The 23,567-nt window shown below is 42.7% G+C and overlaps 1 protein-coding gene across 1 annotated transcript; it reads right to left on the bottom strand.

Moving 5' to 3' along the window:
* Positions 1-760: 760 nt before the first annotated feature.
* Positions 761-22,801, bottom strand: VCPIP1 (valosin containing protein interacting protein 1). The gene is made up of 3 exons (XM_075826169.1): positions 19,936-22,801; positions 5,223-5,309; positions 761-1,727 (listed from the first exon to the last, which is right to left on the bottom strand). The coding sequence occupies exons 1-3, from the start codon at positions 22,577-22,579 to the stop codon at positions 892-894; spliced, it is 3,567 nt and encodes a 1,188-aa protein (XP_075682284.1). The 5' UTR covers positions 22,580-22,801; the 3' UTR covers positions 761-891.
* Positions 22,802-23,567: the final 766 nt, after the last annotated feature.

Here is a 23,567-nt window from a genome sequence, read left to right as displayed (position 1 = left end):
AGTGGGGTCAATTACCAGCCACTCACCAGCGGTGATTGTGTGGACACCGCACACCAATATCTGACCAATGTGCCAACAATTCATATTTTTAGCATCTACAATAACCACAAATTGAAGAGGGGCCAGAAACCTTTCCACAAAACACAATATAAACTCCCTGGACACTGCACAAAAACGCTTATCCCACTGCCCGAGTACCTCTCTTGACGTATACACTTTGGTCAGCAGAAGCTTTTGATAATCTCTAAAGACCCTCTTGAGCGAACGGAGGCACTGGATTAGGATTCAAGCTTTCAAAAAGGTGTGATTCATCGGCTTTAATTTGACTAAATACATAAAATGATAGATTTCACACAGCCAGATTATGGTAAATAGAATAAAGTTCTAACACTTAAGACAAAATGACGTTCTTAGAATCTGGTGTTACAAAGGCATTAAAGCACATGCCTAGACGCTCAGGGTTGTAGACTCGAATATGGAGGCAACATTTTTGTTTCAGTATAAACCAGAAGCTCCACCACAAGGCATGACAACTTCATTCCTCATACCTTAGTGATGGCTCCTAGTGATGTGATGGCCTCTTTTATAGTATCTCCCGTCACATTCAGACTGTGCGTATCAGCAGTGGACATTCCCATCAGCATTAAAGGCAGCAATATTGTTAAAAAAAAAAATGCACAGACCGTCAGTTAAAGATTATTTCAATCATCTAAAAGCTAAAATAACCTGGAAAAGCTTTTATTCCCCCAAATTACACACATTTTCATGCAGCGAAAAGGAGTTTAATATAATTGAATGTACAAGAATTCTTTAAAGGACTATTTCAAACTGTGGCCCAGCCATCTTATTACATATTTATATATATTTATGTAGTTTTCCTGGTTTTACCAATCACGAATGATCCATAGGCTCAGTTATGTTGGCTATTTCTGTATCTTGGCTGTCCATCTCTTCTGAATCATCTGTAGAAACTCCAGACCGAACTTTAGGTCTAACAGATAATGATGTTGCTATAGAGCTCCCAACATTACCAGCAGGTGCTACAGGTCCCACAGTCGTGTCTACATTCACTCTTGAAGGGCTGCTTGGAGGCTTTGAGGAAAGATATTCTCCCTTCTTTGGCGAAGTATCAGATCCGGATAATGGTTCTGCGTTTTGATCCCGTAAGTGCTTATCCATAGAAGCCTGAATGGAAGAAACCATTTCTTGCAATTTTTTCCTTTGGGCCTCAACTAAATTGGGGTCAAGTTGCCGACCATCTCTCATAGTGACTACCCCAGGAGCTACTCTTATAAGCTCACTATCATTCGATGTAGACATAAATGAGGAATTAGAATATGTCGAAGTACTATTTAGATTGGCTGTTGAGCTGGGCTTAGTTGTAGCTCTGGTTCTCTGGTTGTGTTGTGGACTTGTGGAGGCTGTGCCTAGAGAGTGCCCTTTGCCTTGAAAGACTGTTACATTGTGATGCTGCTCAGACTTCTTTTTCACCACTCCACCACTGCCCAGTTTCATCAGTCCATGTGAAGGACTAGACTCTCTGCTTCTAGAAGATGCCTCAGAACGCACTTGACTCAGCGCCTCTTTCACCAACTCTTCAACCTCAGGACCAATAGGAAAATGGCCTGCAGCGTCCACGCACAGTTCTAGCCGGTCTTCAGCCGCATTGTAAACAAATGTTTTGTTAGGTAGGTACGGAAATGTGCAGTGTTTTCCATCAATCACTCCTAAAAACAAACAAAATCTAGTTTAAAATAATCAAGTCCTCCATTTCTGCATATTATATATCAAGAATAAACTTTTTTTTGACATCTTGACTAATCTGTTGCTCCGAGCTGTGAACCAGTCCGGAGATTTGCTTTATAGCAGACACATGGACATAGGAAACCTCAGTCAGAAGACAACCTATTTTCTTTTTATGGCAGAGTGTTGCTAAAAAAGTGACCTCTACAAAACAGTAAGCGTCAGCCTATTGCAAGATTCAAAGACGAGTGTAAAAATGGCAATATTTCAGTATCCATAGGGTTCTATTTATCCGAAGGACTAGTATATGCCGCTGTAGCTTTTTTACTGTATAGAAAAGCGTAGTCGGCTACACTTTTCTATGTAGAGGCATCCCACAAAAAAACGTATACCGCTAGGTAGAAGGTTTTTTTTTTTTTTAACATGAGATCCTATAGGCGACATAGGCTTATACAGTGGCATATGTCAGAGCCTTCCGTCAGAAGAATACATCAGGAAATACTCCCGACGTATAAATCAGACGGAAGGCTCAGATACAATGTTAACAGTCTTCACGGCCTTTTACACAGGGTGATTTTCGTGTAAAATATTGTAAGATCGAGTAAAAGTTCAATCATTGGCTAGGTGTTAACTTGATCATTGAGAAATTGCTCACTCGTTGATCGAATCTTTTACGATGGCCTAAATAGGAACATGTCATGATTACAATCCGCTAAAAAGGTGAACTGGGGATACCCCTTAGCGATCTCTTGGTCTGCATTTTATCCCAATCCCGTTGTTGCCAACTTATTGGGCTGCTGCCACCAGTTCACCCTTAATTACATGCCAAGAACGCAGAGTATACACTAACCCCCATTCACCTGAATGCAGAAAATCAGTTTGAAAATGAACTTACGCATCAACTTCCCATCATCACATTAAAGTGGTTTTTCAAGCTGACAACTAACATAGAAAAGTGCCTGTGTGTGTCTGAATGCTCACCAGATGATACCACCATAGCACAGAAATATCTATTTTTCATTATGTTGCCCAGCCCTGTATAGCACTGTTGCCAGGAGTTTCTGTGGGTGGAAACGCTTTGTAAAGGACTAAAGTTCATGATTCCTCTCCCCTCTCACAAACAGTGCCTATGTTTACAGCTGCCTGCATGCCCATCTATTACATGGTGTAAAGGTAGCGCTAGAATTACTCACTGTCTGCTACTAAGACACAGCTCTGCTGCTAGACTCTGCACTATCTGCTGTCCAGCATGTGAAACACAATCCTTCCAGGTACAGGCAAGGAGAAGGTAGAGATAGGGAGCAGTGGAGATATGAGGCATGTGATGTGTGACATCATACACGGATGTGGGAGAGGGGAAATAACCACGTGTTCAGTCTAACAGCTGTTACACAAGCAGGAGATAAAACACCAGGAGCAGTCATGTGACTGCATTTCAGATACAGACAGTACATGAGCAATTCACTAATCCTACTGTAGTTAAACTATCTGCACACAATTTTGAAAGATCGAAAAACCCCTTTAACTACACTTGGGATACAGTGAGAGGTTCCCACCTAGTTCTTTATTGAACACCCTGCAGATGTTTTTATTCCCCCCCCCCCCCCCCCCATGATAGCTGTTTAATGGCTAGTTAAAACTGAAATCACACTAAAAGTTGGGAAGGTGCTTCTAATTATAAATTCTCTGTACTCATTTTGCTAGAGGTGCCTCATTTATTTCCCGTTGCTTATATAGCACCAACATATTCCACAGCGCTGTACAGAGGTTGTCACAATCTGCAAACAAGGGAGAATGTGGTGTCAGACTATGCAAATGCGCACTCAGTAGGTAAATAAAACACACTTAAATATGTAATAAATAAAAAAAAGCCACATAAAAACAGTTTTAAAAAAGTACCTGATTGTTACAAGAAACTCATGCAGGTACAGACCACAATAATTTGTTCAACCCCAAAAAACATCCCTCACAAGATATGATGCCACTAACCAATGGTGGTGATTTCTTTAAAGGGGTATTCCCTACTTAGGCATTTATGGCATATCCACAGGAAATGTCTGATAGATGTGGATCTCAGCTCTGGGGCCCGCACCTATATTGAGAGGTGGTGGTCACCTGACCCTCGCTTCGCCTGGTGCAGTGGCCGTAAGCTGCCGATTCCAGGCGAGGACTGTTCAAAGGGAGTTTCCATAACACAAAATGGAGAAAGCCGCACAGCCCCCCCCCCCCCCCTCCACTAGTCCCTGCCTGGTAAAGGCAGCTTGCGACCGCCGTACCAGGCAAGACGAGTCTCAGGTGACCCCCGTTCTTGATATATGTGCGAGTCCTAGAGTTGGAACACGCATTTATCAGACATTTATAGCATAACCTGTGGATATGCCATAAATGTCTAAATTGGGAATACCCCTTTAATCCCAAAAAATATATAAAACAGTACATCAAGCTGAAGAATATAACAAGGAACACTTTTTTAAAAGCTGTAAGTGTGATCATATATTCAAGACAAACATTTTCTGACAGTGTTAGTATAGTGCAAAGAAAGACACTATTTAGGTTAGTAACAAGGCTGACCAAATGCAGAAAAAAAAATAGCAAGTGACCCGAGGAAGCCACAGCATGTGCCGATACATGTGTCCATCCAGCCACTTTCCATTTTTACCATTGGTGGGATTACCGATTTTTCTTTATTATCTACATTTTGCATTTGGTCAGCTTTGCTGCTGACCTCGGATTTCTTTAAATAGTATATTTTTTTGCACTGCACAAGCACTTTATGTGAGGAATGTTTGCCCCGATTATAGGATCACACTTAAGGCTTTTGAAAAAGTGTTTTGTTATATTCTTCAGCATGGTGTACTATTATTGATTAGATATCATCACCATTAATGCTTCGTGGCATATCTTGAGAGGGACTGTTTGAGCGATTGAACAGCTTATTGACCACAGTTTATTTCTTGTAGCACGACTACTTTTTAATTGTGTTTATATATTGGGGTGTGTTTTTTCCATTACATATTGAATAAAGTGGATTTATTTACCTACTGAGTGCTCAGTTGCATGGTCTTACGCCGCTTTCTCTTGTTTGCATATTGTATCTTTTTTGGTGTGTGGCAAATACAGCCTCTATAATGTCGACATATTAGCGCCAGCCTCCTGCGCCTTGTACATAATCCCGGTCACAACCTAATTTCCCTGTCTCAGACACGCACTGGGGCCAATTTCATAGGACGCCAATTAACCTATGTTTTTGGATTGTGTTAGGAAACCCACAAACTTCATGTAGATGTCCTGCTGCAAGGCAACAGTGCTACCCCCAGCCACCGTGTTGCCCAATATCAGATGATCATTTTAAAATTGCATTAATTGTCTATTTATGTGATACAATTTCCATTGTTTTATCATGTATCTTTTCGTACACTGTAATAAAAACAGTAAAGGGAGAAAAAAAAAAATCACTTTTTACAAGGTCGAACTTTTACCCATGTTTTTCTTCATAATATTGTAAAAGACGCCTCCCTGCTGGAACAGATGGGGCAAACTTTTAGCATAGGACCAAACATCTTCTCCTGTAAGACAAAAGCACATAAATGAACATCAGTGCCACCATATTATTTTTTCCCCTTCTCAAAAAAACAAAAATATAATTGAAAAGCTTGTCCTAATCGGCTTATCATTAAGAAAAATAAACGCTGGATTATGAGCATTATACAATATGACGCGCACAACAAAAATACAGAATTCTGCTATTCACCATATGATTAAATGTACAATTACCCAGAAGGTTTGTGATCCAACAAACTTCCTTTGCTTGAACCTGCTCTCTACAGTATCACCTCCATTAGTGAAATGTAAAAAGGGAATTATAGAATGACAATGTAGACATGGGGGGGGGGGGGGGGAACGGGGACAGATTTGCAAAGGTCACGGCCGTTGATACTTTTGATATATTCAATACTCTAATTGCCGGGAGACGGTAAAAGGATTTACAGCAATAATACAGAAACATTAAAGGGCAGATTATGCTTTTTCAATCTAGCACCATAATATGCATTAACACTGCACTCATCATAGGGAGCGAAAGTTTAGCACCGATTATAAAATGACTTAACATAAATCAATAGTACAAGCAGAAATAAGAAACTTTGTAATATATTACAACAAAAAAAATGCCTCTTTCTCCACTTATACTCCTTTTCTTCTTCTCCACACCCCCCCCCCCCTGCCTCCTAAATGTGCACTCACTCAGAATTCCGTCATAGAACCCATAGAGCAAGGAGTCAGATTCTAAGTTCTGAGAGATCAGGTTACAGCTGCCTATAGAAGTCTATGGAGAGGAGAGGTGGAGAAGGGAACAGCTACAGAGCCACACACAGACGCAGCTGGCTCTAGTAAGTGTTTTCCGGTCTCACCTTAGAGCTGGATTTAGAGCTACACTGCTCCTTATTGATGTATAAACAATCTTTATTCAACAAGGTAGAGACAATAAAAAGCATAAAAACGAGTCATGCTAAGCATGAGCAGGACGTCCCTCTGTGCAAAGAGCAAAATATAAACACTGAGTAGCAACCATGGGTAAAGCAATACAATCCAACATACAAATACTAGATAATAAATGTACATGTCAAAGTACTTCGGTTGATAAGCATGTAACTGTCAGTGCAGCAATCATGTGCACATTACTCAGAGTAGTGACACAACATGGACATGAATAAAACAAAGTCAAAAAAGGTACATGAACAGATGACCTACCCATGTAGCTCACTATGCACACCGAGAGACGTCTCTCAATGGGAGGCGATTTAAAACGGATTTTGGCACAGTTTCCATGTCAAAAAGAGCGCCAAAAAACTGAACTGGGCCTTAGGCCACACACACACACACACACTAGTGTTATTTGGCCAAAAAACGCTTCTTAGAAAAAGAAAAAAAAAAGTTTAATTTTGTAAAATAGTACGTGTTTTTTTATGGCGTTTGTGTTTGTTTTTTTCTTTACTAATAGTGTGTTTTACTACCGGTATTTTTTTCGGTGATTTGCTTGTACTACTGATTTATGAAAAGTCATTTTATAGGTCGGAGGTACACTTTAGTAGACATGAGAAATAAAGTTCTTTTAACCCCTTAAGGACAAGGACTAGTTGGTACGTTCAGGACGGAGCCACATTTTTCAAATCTGACATGTATCACTTTATGTGGTAATAACTCTGGAATGCTTATACCTATCCAAGCGATTCTGAGATTGTTTTATTGTGACACATTATACTTTAAGTTAGTGGTAAAATTGTCAATACACTCAGTATTTTATTGTGAAAAAACACAAAATTTTGCTGAGAAATCCAGGAGCGCTATTTGGCATGCAGATTTTGCTGGATTATTTTTTGGGCGCCATGTTGCATTCGCAAAATGCCAAGGTACCAGAGTAAAGTGGAAGCCCCCAAGAAGTGACCCCATTTTGGAAACTACACCCCTCAAGGCATTTGACATCTGCCTGGACATATGACAGAGCTCAGAAGTGAAGAGCAACATGCTCATTAGAGGCCTATTTTTGTGATTTTCACAGCATTGGACCACAATTGCAGGGCTCTGAGGTCAAATAGTAAAACAAACCCCCAAGTAGTGACCCCTATTTTGGAAACTATACCTCTTGAGGCATTTTAAGGGGTGTTGTGAGCATTTTGCCCCCACAGTTGTTCTCCCATGAATAATTAATGCATAGTGGATGGCGCAACGTGAAAATTGCAATTTTCCGCTGATATGCCATTTTGGTGCACAATATGTTGTGCCCAGTTTGTGCCACTGAAGACAAATACCTCGTAAACTGCTAAGCTGGTTCCCCCGGGTATGGGGATGCCATACATGTGGAGGTAAACAGACAATGGCCTCCGGGCTGCCATGTACAGAAGCCTATGAGGCTGGTCCTCATAGGCTTCCTGTCAGTGACAGTGTAATGTATTATAGCAGCGATCAGAGCTGCAAGTCTCGTAGACCCCTAGAGGGACAAGTATAAAAACATAAAAAAATAAAAAAGTATAAACAAGTTAGTAAAAATGTTTTAGAAAAGTTTAAGTTACATAAACAAAAAATGCTTTTTCTCCCTATAAGAAGTCTTTTATTTTAAAAAGTACACATATTTGGTATTAACGAGTTGGTAACAACCCAAACTATTAAACTGTAATGATATTTTTCCCGCACGGAAAGTGAAGAACAATGACAGAATCACTATTTTTTGGTCACCACCCCTCCCAAAATATACAATAAAAAGTGATCAAAACAGTACCAATAAAAACTACAACCCGTCCCGCAAAAAAAACAAGCCACCACACAGCTTTTTTGACTGAAAAATGTAAAAAAAAAACAAAAAAAAAACTTAAGACACTCAGAATATGGGGACACAAAAAAAAAATGATTCTATTGCGTAAACGCTACAAAACATAAAAACTATACACATTTGGTATCGCCGTAATCGTATCGACCCGCAGAATAAAGTAAAATTGACGTTTATAGCCCACAGTGAACGGCGTAAAAAAAAAAAAATTGCCAGAATTGATGCTTTTTGGTCACCTTGCTTGCCAAAAAATGGAATAAAAAGTGATAAAACAAACAAAAAAAAAAAAAACAGTAAAATTTGTAACACAAAAAAAAAACAAAGAAAAAAAAAAACCTGCTTTGGCACAACAAGACCTCTTGAAACCGGACATGGTGCCTAAAATATATTCTTAAAAAAAATAAAAAAAAAAAAGCAGGCACCAAAATCCACTAGGTGCTCCTTTGCTTCTGAGGCCTGTGTTTTAGTTCATTAGGACACTAGGGCCACATCTGGGATATTTCTAAAAACTGCACAATCTGGGCAATATATATTGAGTTGCATTTCTCGTGTAAAACCTTCACCTCTACTTTGCTTTAAAGAGGCTCTGTCACCACATTATAAGTGTCCTATCTTCTACATAATGTGATCGGCGCTGTAATGTAGGTGACAGCAGTGTTTTTTATCTCGAAATACTATCAATTTTGACGGAGTTATGACCTATTGTAGATTTATGCTAATGACTTTAATGCCCAACTGGGCGTTTTTTAGCTTTTGACCAAGTGGGTGTTGTAAAGAGAAGTGTATGACGCTGACCAATCAGCGTCATACACTTCTCTCCATTCATGTACTCAGCACATAGTCATCTTACTAGATCATGATGTGTAGTCACTCACACATTAACGTTACTCAAGTGACCTGACAGTGAATAGACATCACCTCCAGCCAGGAGGCGATGTCTATTCACAATCCCGACACTTCGGTAACGTTTGTGTGGGAGTTAATGGCAGCAAGCGTGATCTCGCGAGATCACGCTGTATGCTGTCATATAAAGCGAGATCACGCTGTATAACACCCACTTGGTCAAACGCCAAAAAAACTAGCATAAAATTAGCATAAATCTAAAATAACTCAGTCAAAATTGATCACTTTTCTATATTAAAAAAACACTGCTGTCCCCTACATTACAGCGCCGATCACATTATGTAGAAGATAGGGCACTTATAATCTGGTGACAGAGTCTCTTTAAATTGCTTGGAAACGCCTAAATGGTTAAAACACTTTCTGAATGCTGTTTTGAATACTTTGAGGGGTGCAGTCTTCAAATGGGGTGATTGATGGGGACTTTCTGATATAGAAGGCCCTCAAAGCCACTTCAGAACTGAACTGGTCCTTGAAAAAAATAGCCTTTTGACATTTTCTTGAAAATATGAGAAATTGCTGCTAAAGTTCTAAGCCTTGTAACATCCTAGAAAAATAAAAAGGACGTTCAAAGAACGATGCAAACAAAGTACACATATGGGGTATATGAAATAGTAACTATTTTGTGTGGTATTACTCTGTCTTATGAGCAGATACATTTAAATTTAGAAAAATTCAAATTTTTGCTAATTTTCTTAACATTTTGGGGTTTTTCACACCAATATTGAATTTATCGACCACATTTTTTTTACTAACAAAGTACAATATGTCACGAGAAAATCCAAGAATCACTTGGATAGGTAAAAGCATTCAAGTTATTACTACATAAAGTGACGCGTCAGATTTGAAAGGCCAACAGAGGCTCAGTCCTGAGGGGGTTAAAGGGTAACTAAACTTTCTAAAAACTTCTGACCGCTAAAAGGAAGCGGAGGAAGTGCTTGAGTGAGCCGCTTAGTTTGACAGAATTTTCTTGGAAAGCCAAGCAGTGTGTGTACGGGCTTGTAGACTTTATTGAGCCCGTACACCAATTGCTCAGCTTTCCGAGAAAAGCCAATCAGAAACAAAAGCGGCTCAACGCTCAACAGAGTGCTTCTGCCACTTCGTTTTAGCGATCGGTGGAGGTCTCAGTGCTCGGACCCCCACCAATAAAAACTTCTGACATGTCAGAAGTTTTGACAGTTTAGTTACCCTTTAAGTTATTTAAAAAACAAAAGCCTTATCCACATGCCCAATCAGATCATATGGATAATGCTAGAACGAAGGAGCTGTGGTCAGCCCCGGTCAGGAGATTACTGTCTATAGCCCGTATCCATTTCTCTGAAGGGAAGCCAAGTGTCAACCACACACTTGACTGATGTAAACAAAGAATGAATATGTGCCCCTCAATTCTAAAGAACATTCCTTATTTTCTACACGAGAAAAACAGGTCAGACCGGATGTATATTAAAAAAAAAGTTCTACAAATTGTGAAATGTTGCATGCTGGCTAAGTAAAATGTGACAATGCTCTGGCAGGTATCTGTGAATGTCAACACCTGTCATACACCATGCAATGGCTGACATTTACTGCATGTCCTATACCTCAGTGAATGATTTTTACCAGATGAACACCAATATATACTACTGTAATGTTGGGGTAGGGAGACAGACAGGTGAGCCCTAATCTACCCGCCACTCAGTCTCTGCCTACTTGCAACGACCCGCCCTAGGCGACGGGGTACAACTGGGCGACGGTCCCTACACTCAATAGGTGCATGACAGACAAACAGACAAGGGTACAAAGAAGCCGGGGAAATGGGGGAGTTGCCCACGGGAACAACGTGAGCAACAAGCGAGGTGAACGAGCCGAGTCAAACCAGGAGATGAGCGAGGTACAAAACGCAGAGCAGAAGAGTGGTCAGAAAAGCCAAGGTCAATAACAAGCAGAGGGTCAGTAGTTCAAGAAGCTGCAGCAGGGCCAGGAAACCAGCAGAGAAGAATCACAAGCAAAGGAGGAACAGGAAAGGCAGGTATAAATAGACAGAGGGCGGGAGCTAGCTGAGTCTGGCCAGGCTGTGATAGGCTCTCCCACTCCTAAGCCTGCCATCCTGAGTGGTGGAAGATGGAGTCAGTCTCACAGACATAGGAGCAGGTGCAGACTGATTACCTATGGGCGTCGACACAGAAGTTGTGCCTGGCAGATCCTTAACAACTACTTATAACAAATCTAAAACGTACATTATGCTACAAGACTTTCCTTGACATGTTAATATTTGGAAACCGTATTTTTGGGGGATTTTTTTGTAACCTTTTTCTACTTGGGCCTCAGCAACAGGGTGGTGTCTGGGCCTCACCATTGATTGAAGTCCTATGCTAAAATTAAAAATGTATCTCAATTTAGAGAGTCAATTACATTGCTAAATTAAAGATTATTGAAGCCTCCGGCCTGTGAAGCACATGATCACCTTTATCAAAATCGCCTCCCCTGCTGAGCCTCACCAACAACTAGTGGGTGCCTCAGTTTGGGAAGCATTGATCTAGTCTACCGCCACATAGGGTTACCACCAGGCCTGTAAACCCCCAGCCCTGCCATTATTTACACCGGGTGGACAGTAAAGTAAATTAATTTTAACACCAATATCTGGCGTTAAAGGGAGTTGTTGTCTGTCTGCGGCTTCCAAACCTAAGCTGCAAATCCCACTCACACCCCCAAACCCACACCCTTGTTCGGCTTAATTTACATGTGCCGATTTTGTGGTGGCTTTTTCATCACGATAGTCGCAAAAGACAGTATGTATAAATACATCCAGAAATCATCAGTCCAGAAAGCTAAAGGGGTTTTCCCAAAGACATTTATGACATATCCACAGGAATGGCAGTTACAGAAGCAGCGGAGCATACGAGCTACGCTGTTTCTGTAACTACCGTTCAGTTCTATGCTAGTTATGAAAACAGCGTAGCTCAGCGAGCTTGAGAAAGGTTCTGCCATTCCTTTATATATATATATATATATATATATATATATATATATATATATATATATAAAAAGCAAGACCGTGATTAGCTATCACCAGCACTACCACTGTTTGTCCCCGACACTAGCCTTATACACGTCCGTGCACAGAGTCAAGTGCATAAGGCTATGTTCACACCGGCCAAAAACGACCCAGAACACGCAGCGAAATGCGACTGAATATACGCAACAAATGGTGTTTTACTGTGGTCAGTATATTCGTTTGGATTGACGGCTGGGAAAATACAAATAAAAAAAAACTATACTCACCTGTTCTAGAATTGCCATAGCCAACAGGGAGCATCCTGGACACAAAGCAGCCCAAAGAACAGAGATGCGTTGCTATGACAGCGCTGCGAGAAGGAAGTATAGGCTTTGGTTTTTTTAACTGGCGGAATTTGCTGGGAATACGCAGCATAATCGCAGAAAATTGCACAAAATGTGATTTGTTGTGGAATTTGGCTTCCCCTTTGAACTCCATAAAGAAATTCTGCAACAAACGTGCTTCAAATTGATAATCCGCACCACAGCTCAATTTATTCACGGATTCTGTGCATGTTTTTTCTGCAGCGTGTGGATGAGATATGTTAAAATCTCATCCACTTTGCTGCTACTGCAATATGCAGCAGATTTTCGACCAGCAAATCCAGATGGAAACCGGGAAGGAAATAAGCTACATGTGAACATACCCCAAGGCTACATTCACTCGTAGTGTATTTTTCATCCAGATTCGTGGATGGAAAATCTGCAGCATATTACAGTAGCGGCAAAGTGGATTAGGCCCCACGCACACGACCGTAGATTTCATCCATCCGTAAATACTGTCTGGAAATACGGATCCATAGTCATTTATAGTTATCCGTAAATCATCCGCATATACGAAACTGTGTCCGTAAATACGGTCCATAGTGCATACGTATTTACAGACCCACAAAAAGAAGAAAACCACAAATATGCAACATCTGCAAATCTGGCGTCGACTAGCAACCCTACCGTAATTACGGACAGCTGCACATCTGTAGCAGTCAGTAATTAAGGAAGCACCTATAGACTTCTATGGGGAGTCCGTGCCGTAGTTACGGACAATAGGAAGTTCTATATTTTACGGAACTGACACCCAGGTGTCTGTAGCCCATAGAAATTAATGGTCAGTAATTATGAGATTATATATATATATATATATATATATATATATATATACATATATACACACATATATACACACACACACACACTTCTCAATGAATTAGAATATCAAAAAATGTATTTATTTCAGTAATTCAATTCAAAAAGTGAAACTCATTAAATAGATTCATTCCACACAGAGTGATCTATTTCCAGCATTTGTTTCTTTTAATGTTAATGATTATGGCAAACAATTAATGAAAACCCAAAACCTAGTCTCTTTTAGAATATTAATAAGCCCAATTTCAAAATTTTTAATACAGAAATGTTGTCCTACTGAAAAGTATGTCCAGTATATGCCCTCAATAATTGGTCGTGGCTCCTTTTGCATGAATTACGTCATGAATGCGGCGTGGCATGGAGGCGATCAGCCTGTGGCACTGCTGAGTTGTTATGGAAGCCCAGGTTTTTGGGTTTTCTTTAACAGTTTAAACATCAAAAGAAAAAAATATTGGAAATAGATCAATCTGTGTGTAATGAATCTATATAATATAGGAGTTACACTTTTTGAATTGAATTACTGAAATAAATTATCTTTTTGATGATATTCTAATTGATTGAGAAGGACTAGTGTAAATATATACATCTCCATACTCACCCCGTTGGACATGCCATAGCCAACAGCACCTTGTCCACTCGGCTGTTTTCCGCGCTGTTGGCCTATTTAGCTGTAGCAGTCACATGGGACGCAGCGACATCACAGGAGGCCGGGGGCACGGAGAACAGACGTGAGGAGCAGGGATGCGTCACTATGGCAACGCATAAACCCATTCCGGCTGAAAATCTGCACCAAATTCAACACAATTTGGTGCAGACTTTCCCTGCAGGTTGTGTGTCTGGTAAGCTGTGGATTTCTCCGCAGCGCATCCAACCCATGTGAACATAGCCTAAAAGGATGAATTGTTTACAGGTGATTAGTAATTAGTTAATCTTTAGGCCCAGTTCACTCTGAGCGTTTTGTCGCCGATTTTGACACGAAAACCTCAATGCGCGGAAAAAAAAAAACTGACGAAATCTGAGATTTTTTTTTCCCCGGACGGCTTTTAGACGCTTGCAGGAAAGAAAGCAGCATGTCCTTTCTTTCGGCCTCTGACCTCCCACTGAAATCAATAGGAGGCAGAAATAATGTTTTTCGCTGCGTTTTTTTGGCCATGGGCGAAAAATGCGAAAGCCGCAGCAAAAAAGTGCAGGCAGGTCAAAATCTAGCTCAAAATTTCTAAAGGAATTTTGAAGTAGATTTTTTCTGCCTGCAAAATATTTTGTGTGAACTAGGCCTTAGTTTGCAGGGTGGAATGAAAGGAGAACACAGTGCATGCCCCAAGTAGGGATGTCACGATACCAGAATTTGGACTTAGATACCGATACTTCGTTTAGTATTGCGATTTCGATACCAAAACGATACATTGCCAACAGTAATAAAAAAAAATAACCGTTTCTGATGTGAGGCGCGAGGTGTGATGAATTTTGAATGTGCCTCACATTAATAGTAATTAGCCCCATCATGTTTCTCAGTCATAATGGGTTAATGTGTGAGGTACATGATGAGGTTAATTACTATTAATGTGAGGCACATGAAGATTAAATACATCACACCTCGTGCCACACATTAATAAGGGCAGATTCAGTCGAACGTTGCGTTTTTGCGCGCGCAAAAAACGCTGCATTTTGCGCACGCAAAAACCACTTGACAGCTCCGTGTGTCATCCGTGTATGATGCGCGGCTGCGTGATTTTCGCGCAGTCGCCATCATAGAGATGAGTCTAGTCGGCATCAGTCACTGTCCAGGGTGCTGAAAGAGTTAACTGATCGGCAGTAACTCTTTCAGCACCCTCGACAGTGAATGCCGATCACATTATCGAGAAACCTAATAAGTTCGTACTTACCGAGAACTTCCCTCCCGGCCGTTGCCTTGGTGACGCGTCCTTGGTGACGCGCCTCTCTTGACATCGGGCCCCACCTCCCTGGATGACGCCGCAGTCCATGTGACCGCTGCAGCCTGTGCTTGGCATGTGATTGGCTGGATCTGTCACTTGGACTGAATTGTCATCCCGGGAGGTCAGACTGGAGGAAGAAGCCGGGAGTTATCGGTAAGTCAGAACTTCCTTTTTTTTTTTTTTTACACGTTCATGTATATTGGGATCGGAAGTCACTGTCCAGGGTGCTGAAACAGTTTAACTCTTTCAGCACCCTGGACAGTGACTATCTCCTGACGTCGTACCGGAATTTTTTTTGCCGGGTTCGGCCAAAACGAGTTCGGCCGAACACGGTGAAGTTCGGTTCGGTTGTCCGGGTTCGCTCATCTCAAAGACACTCCGTTTGGATGTTTGTAAACAGAAAAGCACGTGGTGCTTTTCTGTTTACATTCATCCTTTTGACAGCTGGTGCGCGAAACAGGCAGTTCGCATGGACTTCAATGGGTACGTGCTGCGCGAAACACGGGCAAGTATAGGACATGTCGTGAGTTTTACACAGCGCACATACGCTGCGTGAAAATCACTGACAGTCTGAACGGCCCCGTTCAATTACATAGGTCCGTGCAACGCACGTGAAAATCACTTGCGTAGCACTGACGTATAACACGTTCGTGTGAATAAGGCCTTAGAGTGTATTCAAACACCGCGCCCTGTGAACAATCCCTTAGGGAATGTTCATAGAACGGCTCCTAACATCTGCCCATTGATTTCAATGGAAAATCAGCGTTCTGTTCCGACGGGGCGTTTTTTTTTTACGTGGCCTTTTTTAAAAACGGCTGCGTAAAAAAGAAGTGCATGTCATTTCTTGAGCCGGTTTTCATTGACTAGAAAAACAGCTCCAAAAACGGCCGTAAAAAACGCCACGAATAACGCTAGTTTGCTTAAAAAAACGTCTGAAAATCAGGAGCGGTTTTCCCTTGAAAACAGATCTGTATTTTCAGACGTTTTTGCTTAAGCGTGTGAACATACCCTTAATCCTCATATGATCTACGGACTATTGGGTTCACCTTTGGTAAAACTACTCTAACAGTTTATTCACACGATGCAGTCAAATCGCTTTTTTTCTGCACTTATGCAAGACGCAGCAGTTTTGGGACTATAGCAGAAAAAAAACTGCAAATTGACCACACCGTGTGAATAAACCCGTGTCCAAAAATATTTAGTAAGCAACAGAGTTATATGGCAAAATGTGTGTAGAATATTAAATAGGATTAATGTTCAGAATAATAATTATTGTGGTTATTGCAAATCCTACTTGAAGGCGTCCCCCGGTTGCAGCAAATAAATGGTTTTCTTTATAGAATTAAAAGTTACTAAATTTTCTATTCTACTTTCGGTATCAACTCCTCAAGATCTCGGTTTGGAGCCATTCAATAGGAAGCTTCATTGTGTGCTTCCAGAAAACAACAACCAGTCCTGATCATATGATGTGCTCATCTGATAACTGCACTTAATATTTATTATACAAAGAACATTTATTTCATACCCATTTAACTGTGCATTTACTTATAATATGAGTACATATAACGTCTCTCTACATGTTTTTCAAGGGCTTCTCCAAGACTTAAACATTGTTAGCCTATACTTCACTGTGTAGGATGGCAGAGGTCAAAACCTGACGATCAAACATTAATGGCCTATCCTGAGGATAGGTCATCTTTAAGTCCAGGGGAACCCCTTAGTGTTGTACACGAGTCCCATGTAATTTCAGGTGTTGGACTGTCACTTCTGATCAAAATAGCCCCATCACCCTAGCCTTAAAGGGGTTGTCCATGATTAGAAAAAGTGCATTTCTTCCATAAACTGCACCATGTCCACGAGCGGTGTATTCTATTGCAGTATTTGAGTGAATGAGCTGCAACGCCAGACACAGCCCATGTACAAGAAAGGTGCTGGAAAAAACAGCAGACACTTTCTCATCCTAGACGATCCCTCTTACAAGATTAGAGAGCAACTGTAAAGACCCACTGTGACCCAGAAAGACTGCAGTACTCTATTAGAATCAATGGAAATCATATTAGGCTGCGTTCACATCTACGTTATAGTTTTCCGTTGCTCTGCTTAGTCATAGTAGCAGAACAAACGAGAAGTGCCGGATCTGTCCCATGACAAACTACGGTGCCCAATGGAACCCTTTGGCTTTAATGGGTTACGTCAGGTGTCCATCATGGTGTCCGTCGTTTTGCTGGACAAAATAGTGCAGGATGTGGTGAAATCTGCAATAGAGTCTGAGACAGATGTGAATAAGCCCGAACAGGAGCAATAAAACATTCAGGGAGAAGTACCCTGGCAACAAAGAGACCCTCGCAATAAGCTTATCACCAGAGGACCTACCTTGAAAAAGGGTTTGTGCAAACCAGACAATGTTCACACCTAGCGGATTTGCTGCCTATTTTACACCCGGATTTACAGACGAAAAACTAGCAGAGTATTACGAAAGCAGCAAATTTGATGAGATTTTAATAAATCTCGTCCACACACTCCAGAAAAACGCTGCGAAAATCGGCGTGAAGGCAGAGCAAAATCTTTTTTGAGGCAGATTTTCCTCCTGCAAAAAACTCTGTGAACCCAGCTTTAGGCTATGTTCACACGGAGTATTTTGGGGGAGGAATATCTGCCTCAAAGTTCCAAACGGAATTTTGAGGCAGATATTCCTCCCCCAAAATACTCCGTGTGAACAGCAATTATCGTGCCGTTTTTCGCCCGCGGCCATTGAGTGCCGCGGGCATAAAACACGCTTTCTCCTGCCTCCCATTGAAGTCAATGGGAGGTCGGAGGCGGAAGCGCCCGAAGATAGGGCATGTCGCTTCTTTTTCCCGCGAGGCAGTTTTACTGCTCGCGGGAAAAAGACGCCGACGCCTCCCATTGAAATCAATGGGAGGCGTTCTCGGGCCGTTTCTGCCGAGTTTTGCGACGCGGTTTCCGCGTCAAAAAACTCGGCAAAAGACCCCGTGTGAACATAGCCTTAATCTGCAGCATAAGGCTGGGTTCACTCGGAGTATTTTGCCGAGTTTTTTGACGCGGAAACCGCGTCGCAAAACTCGGCAAAAACGGCCCGAAAATGCCTCCCATCGATTTCAATGGGAGGCGTCGGCGTCTTTTTCCCGCGAGTAGTAAAACTGCCTCGCAGGAAAAAGCAGCGACATGCCCCATCTTCGGGCGTTTCCGCCTCTGACCTCCCATTGACTTCAATGGGAGGCAGAGAAAGCGTATTTCGCGGTGTTATGCCCGTGGCGCTCAATGGCCGCGGGCGAAAAACTCAGCGAAAATCGGCGTGAAGGGAGAGGAAAATCTGCCTCAAACTTCCAAACGGAATTTTGAGGCAGATATTCCTCCTGCAAAATACTCTGTGTAAACATAGCCTTGAATTGACATGTGTGGATTAAGAATCTGCAAAGTCAATTTATGTGGAATCATAGCATTTTTTGTTGCAAAATATCCCCACTTAGTTCAATGGGGAAGCAGAAATCCGCAACAAATTGCAAATGTTGCCATTTTTGCAGCTGAAAACCTGCCTATACGTAGCAAAAACTACAAGTAGGGGGGAAAAAAAAAACAAAAAACGAATTCCTTCCCATGGCATCGCCATAGCTGCAGCTCTATGTCCCCTCGGCTGCTATCCGTGCTGTCAGCCTCCTGTGATAATGCTGAGTCCAATCACAGGCCGCAGCGGTCACTCGGGACACAGCGTCAGAGGCGGCCGGCAGCACGGAGACCAGAGGTGAGGAGCAGGAATGCTGCGCTCTGGCAATGCCACGGGAGGAGAGTATGGAATTTTTGGCCTCAAATTTGGTGTGGACCTTTGTCCGGAATTCCTTATGGGTTCTGTGTTGGATACTCTGCACACTTTTCCACAGCTTATAAGACTAGTGTGAACTTAGTCGCATTTCACACACAGCATTTTGCAGGTTCCTATTGAATGACAGCAAGAAGAGATAGTGAGGAATCAATACAGAGATTATATATGAAAATTGTATAACAAAAAAAAAAAAATTAATAATAGTTTGCTGAAACCAGAATACCCCTTGAGGCCTAATTCACACGACCGTGTGCGGTTCGTGATATACGGTCCGCATGTTGGCAGTATTTCCCAAACCGAACACAGTGCAGGGAGGAAAGATACTAGCATCATAGTTATCTTATGACACTAGGTGTCACTGTCTCGCTGCGGGAAACCGGTCCCGTACTGTAATCATGTTTTCAGCACGGGACAGTAGTTCCGCGGGAAGGCAGGGGCACCTAGCATAATAGATCACTATGATGCTAGGAGCCCGGCTCCCTGCACTGTGTTCGGTCTGGGAAATGCGGCCGACATGCGGTTCGTATATCATGGACCAGACACACTCATGTGATTTCGGCCTTAAACAAACAACGCTGCCTCCATTGGATATGTTCTGCATAGACTTTCTGTACATAAAGGAATACAGAACCACAGTAACGTACTGCCAGAAACATCAAATGGACCAGATACTTATGTCAGCTGCGAACACGGAAGCAGCTCCTTGTTCTATACCAATACAATTAGAGATAATGCATCATCCAAATATAAAGCGAGAGCCAAGAAGCAAATTCATGCACTTATTCAGGAACCGTTGATGATATCGGCAGATGACCTCAGATCTAAAGCCAGGGAAGTAAGATGTATTTCAAGTGTTGCCAGGGTTCAGTGGGTAGGCATTGCATTCCATGTCTAAAAGTATTCAAATACATATGCCCAAGTAGTATTAAATCACCCATGTATTGTAATGGGAAAAAAAAAAAAAGTGTATACTCAAATTTGATGTAAAATCAATACATGCAACAAAACACTCATTTTCTTACCCATAAGGGTTGCCAGCAAACACAAGGAGTACATCTCCTTATCAATCTGGTCTTGAAGCTCCTTGGAAACCGGTTTCAAAGACACGGCAGAATCCTCCTCTGTGACAGAATGGGCCGAGTGGGTAGAGGTCTGCTGGACAGGATTTTCTTTGGCCTTTAAAATTTCTACCGTTACTCGGTCGCCATGTTGTAAAGGTACAGGTTCATTTTCCATGCCATCCTTTGGTGGTAGAAGCTCTTTCGGAGGAAACCCATATCGAATGCACTGTAAGTAAGGAGGAATATCTAACTCTTTTGTTATTCCTTCCTGAAGCTCAGAGAACGTTGTCGACAATTTTAGGGTAAGCATTGCCTGGCGGCCATCATTGGTGGTTATGCGGATTTTCTTTTCTTTGGAGGATGTTGGGGAATAAGGCGTTTTTGTAGGTGTTGAAGGTCCTGATGAGGGGCCATCTCTGACCGCACCAGGAGACGAAGATCTCACTTGCCCTTTCTGTTCCTGTTTGATCTTGTCAGATTTGCGTTTCTGCATTACAGAGGCTTGTTCTGTAATGCTTTGTTGAATTTTCCTTTCGGTTTTGCTCATGTTTAACTCCTCTTTGTGCAAAGTTTTGGCCTTTTGGCCTGTAAGAATGATTTTTGTTGGTAAATGAGCGTCTGAGTCCGGTTCTTGTTTGAGATCATCCACTCGCTGTATGTGAGCTCCGTCTATTGATACAGGGGTATAGTTATCAGGATTTTTTTTGGCCGTCTGGTGTAATATGGTGTTCACAACTTTCTGTACAAGAATTTCACTGCCAAATTCCCCTGGGAAGTGCTTAGTGACTAGTTTCATTGCCACATCGTAGACGTTACTATTCAGACTGGTGTCACTTTCATACTGGAACCAATAGACCGTTTCCCTCACTACTCTTCCAGCCCACTCTAGTGTTATCGGGAACGCTTCGGGTAAGTTGTCATATTCCTTACCATCCCAGTAATGTTTATAGCTACAACCACATTTGCCACCATAAGACTTAGTGTTAGTTCTGTCTCCATCCAGATACACGATGGATGAGTCACTCCTCACTCTGCGAACGGAGTTCCCTCGACACCAATTGCAACTGGTTAAATTGCTCAACGTAAAGTCAGGTACTAAAATATCATTTACTGCGTCATAAGAACAAACAGTGTTATTTAGGGGGAAACTGTAATTCTTATCTGGCTTCAACTGACCGTGTGTGGATTTTGCCAAGTTATAAAGCTTGCCACCCGGGGCCAGCCACTCTGGAGGAACAAGAAGTTCTGATAGTGCCCCACATATGAGGCATTTGTGAAGGCGGTTTTCCAACACTGCCTTCTTAGCAGCAGAAGTCACTTCTTCAGGCTGAATGCCAATGACTCCAGTTCGTCTGTAAAAATATTGGTGCACGTCAGCTACCAAACTGGGGTGGATCCCATGCTTGTCCATGAACACTTCTTCCATAGCAGCAACCAGTCGTAGCAGATATTTGTCTTGCAGACTTCGGTCTCCTCCAATAATACAACCACCATCCTCCTCCAACTTTGTGTATTTTCGGATCAAATCTTGTGGCACCCCCCATGCTTTGGGTAGTAATTTCAAGGGTAATTTTGGCAAGGGACCGCCTTTGATACCAACTAAAGGGATGTAATGATTACGTCCTGAACTGCTCCAGGCAATGCATATTGGCTTATTGAGCTGGCCATCTTTGCCTTTGCAATTCTCCACCGGTATCAATCCAGGAAGGAAAGTAGCGGAATAATCTCCTGAACTCCGCATGCCACTTAAGGAATCGAGCAATATAATAGGACGATGAAGAACATTTGCCAGTCCAAATATGTGAATATTTCGCAAACCTAGAGGAACGCCTTCTGGTGGTACAAACCATGGATCACACTCATTAATGATGTCTTCCCACTCTGCCACATCAATGAAGTCATGGAAGAGGGCTTTGTATCTGTCCAGGTTCTCTTTCAGGTGTTTCTTAAGATTCTCCCGTAAAGCATGCCAAAACAACTCCCTACCCACCAGTGCCCGAGACACAGCATGCACCAGGCAGTGCCCATCCCCATCAACGTGCACAGGTATGAAGCACTCTTGGTTGCTGTTGGCCTTCTTGATGTCCTCCAATGTGTCATGCAGGTAGAGCAGGCTACCTGAGCGATCCTTCCCATAGCCCACAGTGTCTATGTGCTCAGCCTCAATGAGGAAAGCCCGGTCCCCCAGCAGTGAGCAGTCAAATACATCCCCCTGGTTCATGTCCCTGAGCAGCTTGGCCTTGCCAGTCTGCTTGTCCATACCATACCGGGCCAGGATGGGGGACAGCAGTTTGCAGTGGTAGTTAGAGAGCCCCATGACTTTCACCATGTCCGTGTTTCTCCTGGGGGTCCCAGCCACCCCGAGCAGGGCGTTCCTCAGCAGGTTATGGAGCACCACGTCCGGCTCGGTGACTTCCTCCACCTCCAGCAGCTGCCTCTGCTCATGTCTCTGGCCACAGTCGGTGCACTCGATACTTGCTGATCCCTGAGCCGGGAAGAAGAGCCGGGCCCTGCACTTAGGGTCCGGACAGGTCCCTGAAAAGATGCGGCGATCTCTCCTCCTCTGCTGCGCCTGTGCCGGGGACTGAGGCGGCTGCTGAGACATGGCTACACACTGGCTACGGTCACCGCTTGCTCATCGTCCGGCGGCCCTTCCACCAGCAACAGCAACGGTCTCCAATGCGGAAGCACAACCCCCGCTCGGCGCCAGCTGCTGCTCCGCCCCTTCTGTTTCGGATCCGTTGACAGAGGTAACGGCCCCTTTGCTCTAAAACCACGCCTATTCTACATCCTAAGAATGACGGTTGTTGTAGTTTTACGATATGCTTTATGCTGTGTACTGCACAACCGAGTAAATACAACAACCAGGGTGCATTGCGATGCACACCCGGAAGTGGCGATGAAGTCGCTGCCCGTAGCTGTGTAAGCAATGTGCTGTTTCCCATAGGTTATGGAGGAGCTGGATGACAGCAGGAGGGAGGAGTCGAGGACTTCCTGTTATGTTTTTCTATTTGCTTGGTTAGGCTGTGTCATCTACAGGTGCTGTCTAGTGTGGCCCTCATTAATGTGTAGCTTTTATTTAGGCGTCACTAGAACTACAATCCCCAGCAATCGCAATTCATTGCCATTATAAGAAGCCAACCTATAGTCAGCAACTGTATAAATGTACAGAAGTTCTGTACCAAAACATATAGAAACTAGTATAGAAAACCCACAGTAAAATGCTCCCCATAGCTGCCCCCACACAGTATAATGTCCCCTATAGCTGCCACCACAGTATAATGCCTCCTATAGCTGCCACCACAGTATAATGCCCCCTATAGCTGCCACCACAGTATAATGCCCCCTATAGCTGCCCCCACAGTATGATGTCCCCCATAGCTGCCCCCACAGTATAATGCCCCCTATAGCTGCCACCACAGTATAATGCCCCCTATAGCTGCCACCACAGTATGATGCCCCCCATAGCTGCCCCCACAGTATAATGCAACCCTATAGCTGGCATCATATCAGACAGCCCCCCTCCCATACCCAGTGTAATGCCCCCCATGTGTGTCTTATAGAAAATAATAACATAATTACTTACGTATCCC

Source organism: Rhinoderma darwinii, chromosome 5 (assembly GCF_050947455.1).
Source record: "Rhinoderma darwinii isolate aRhiDar2 chromosome 5, aRhiDar2.hap1, whole genome shotgun sequence".
In the NCBI taxonomy this organism is placed as follows: Eukaryota; Metazoa; Chordata; class Amphibia; order Anura; family Rhinodermatidae; genus Rhinoderma; species Rhinoderma darwinii.
Note: the sequence above shows the minus strand (reverse complement) of the source record. Positions and strands in the feature narration are given on the sequence as shown.

Coding starts and splice junctions, on each gene's coding strand:
- VCPIP1 (XM_075826169.1), bottom strand. CDS start 22,579: ATGTCTCAGCAGCCGCCTCAGTCCCCGGCACAGGCGCAGCAGAGGAGG. Junction 5,310..19,935: donor TTTGCTGGCAACCCTTATGG/GTAAGAAAATGA, acceptor TTTGTCTTACAG/GAGAAGATGTTTGGTCCTAT. Junction 1,728..5,222: donor TATTATGAAGAAAAACATGG/GTAAAAGTTCGA, acceptor GTTTGTTTTTAG/GAGTGATTGATGGAAAACAC.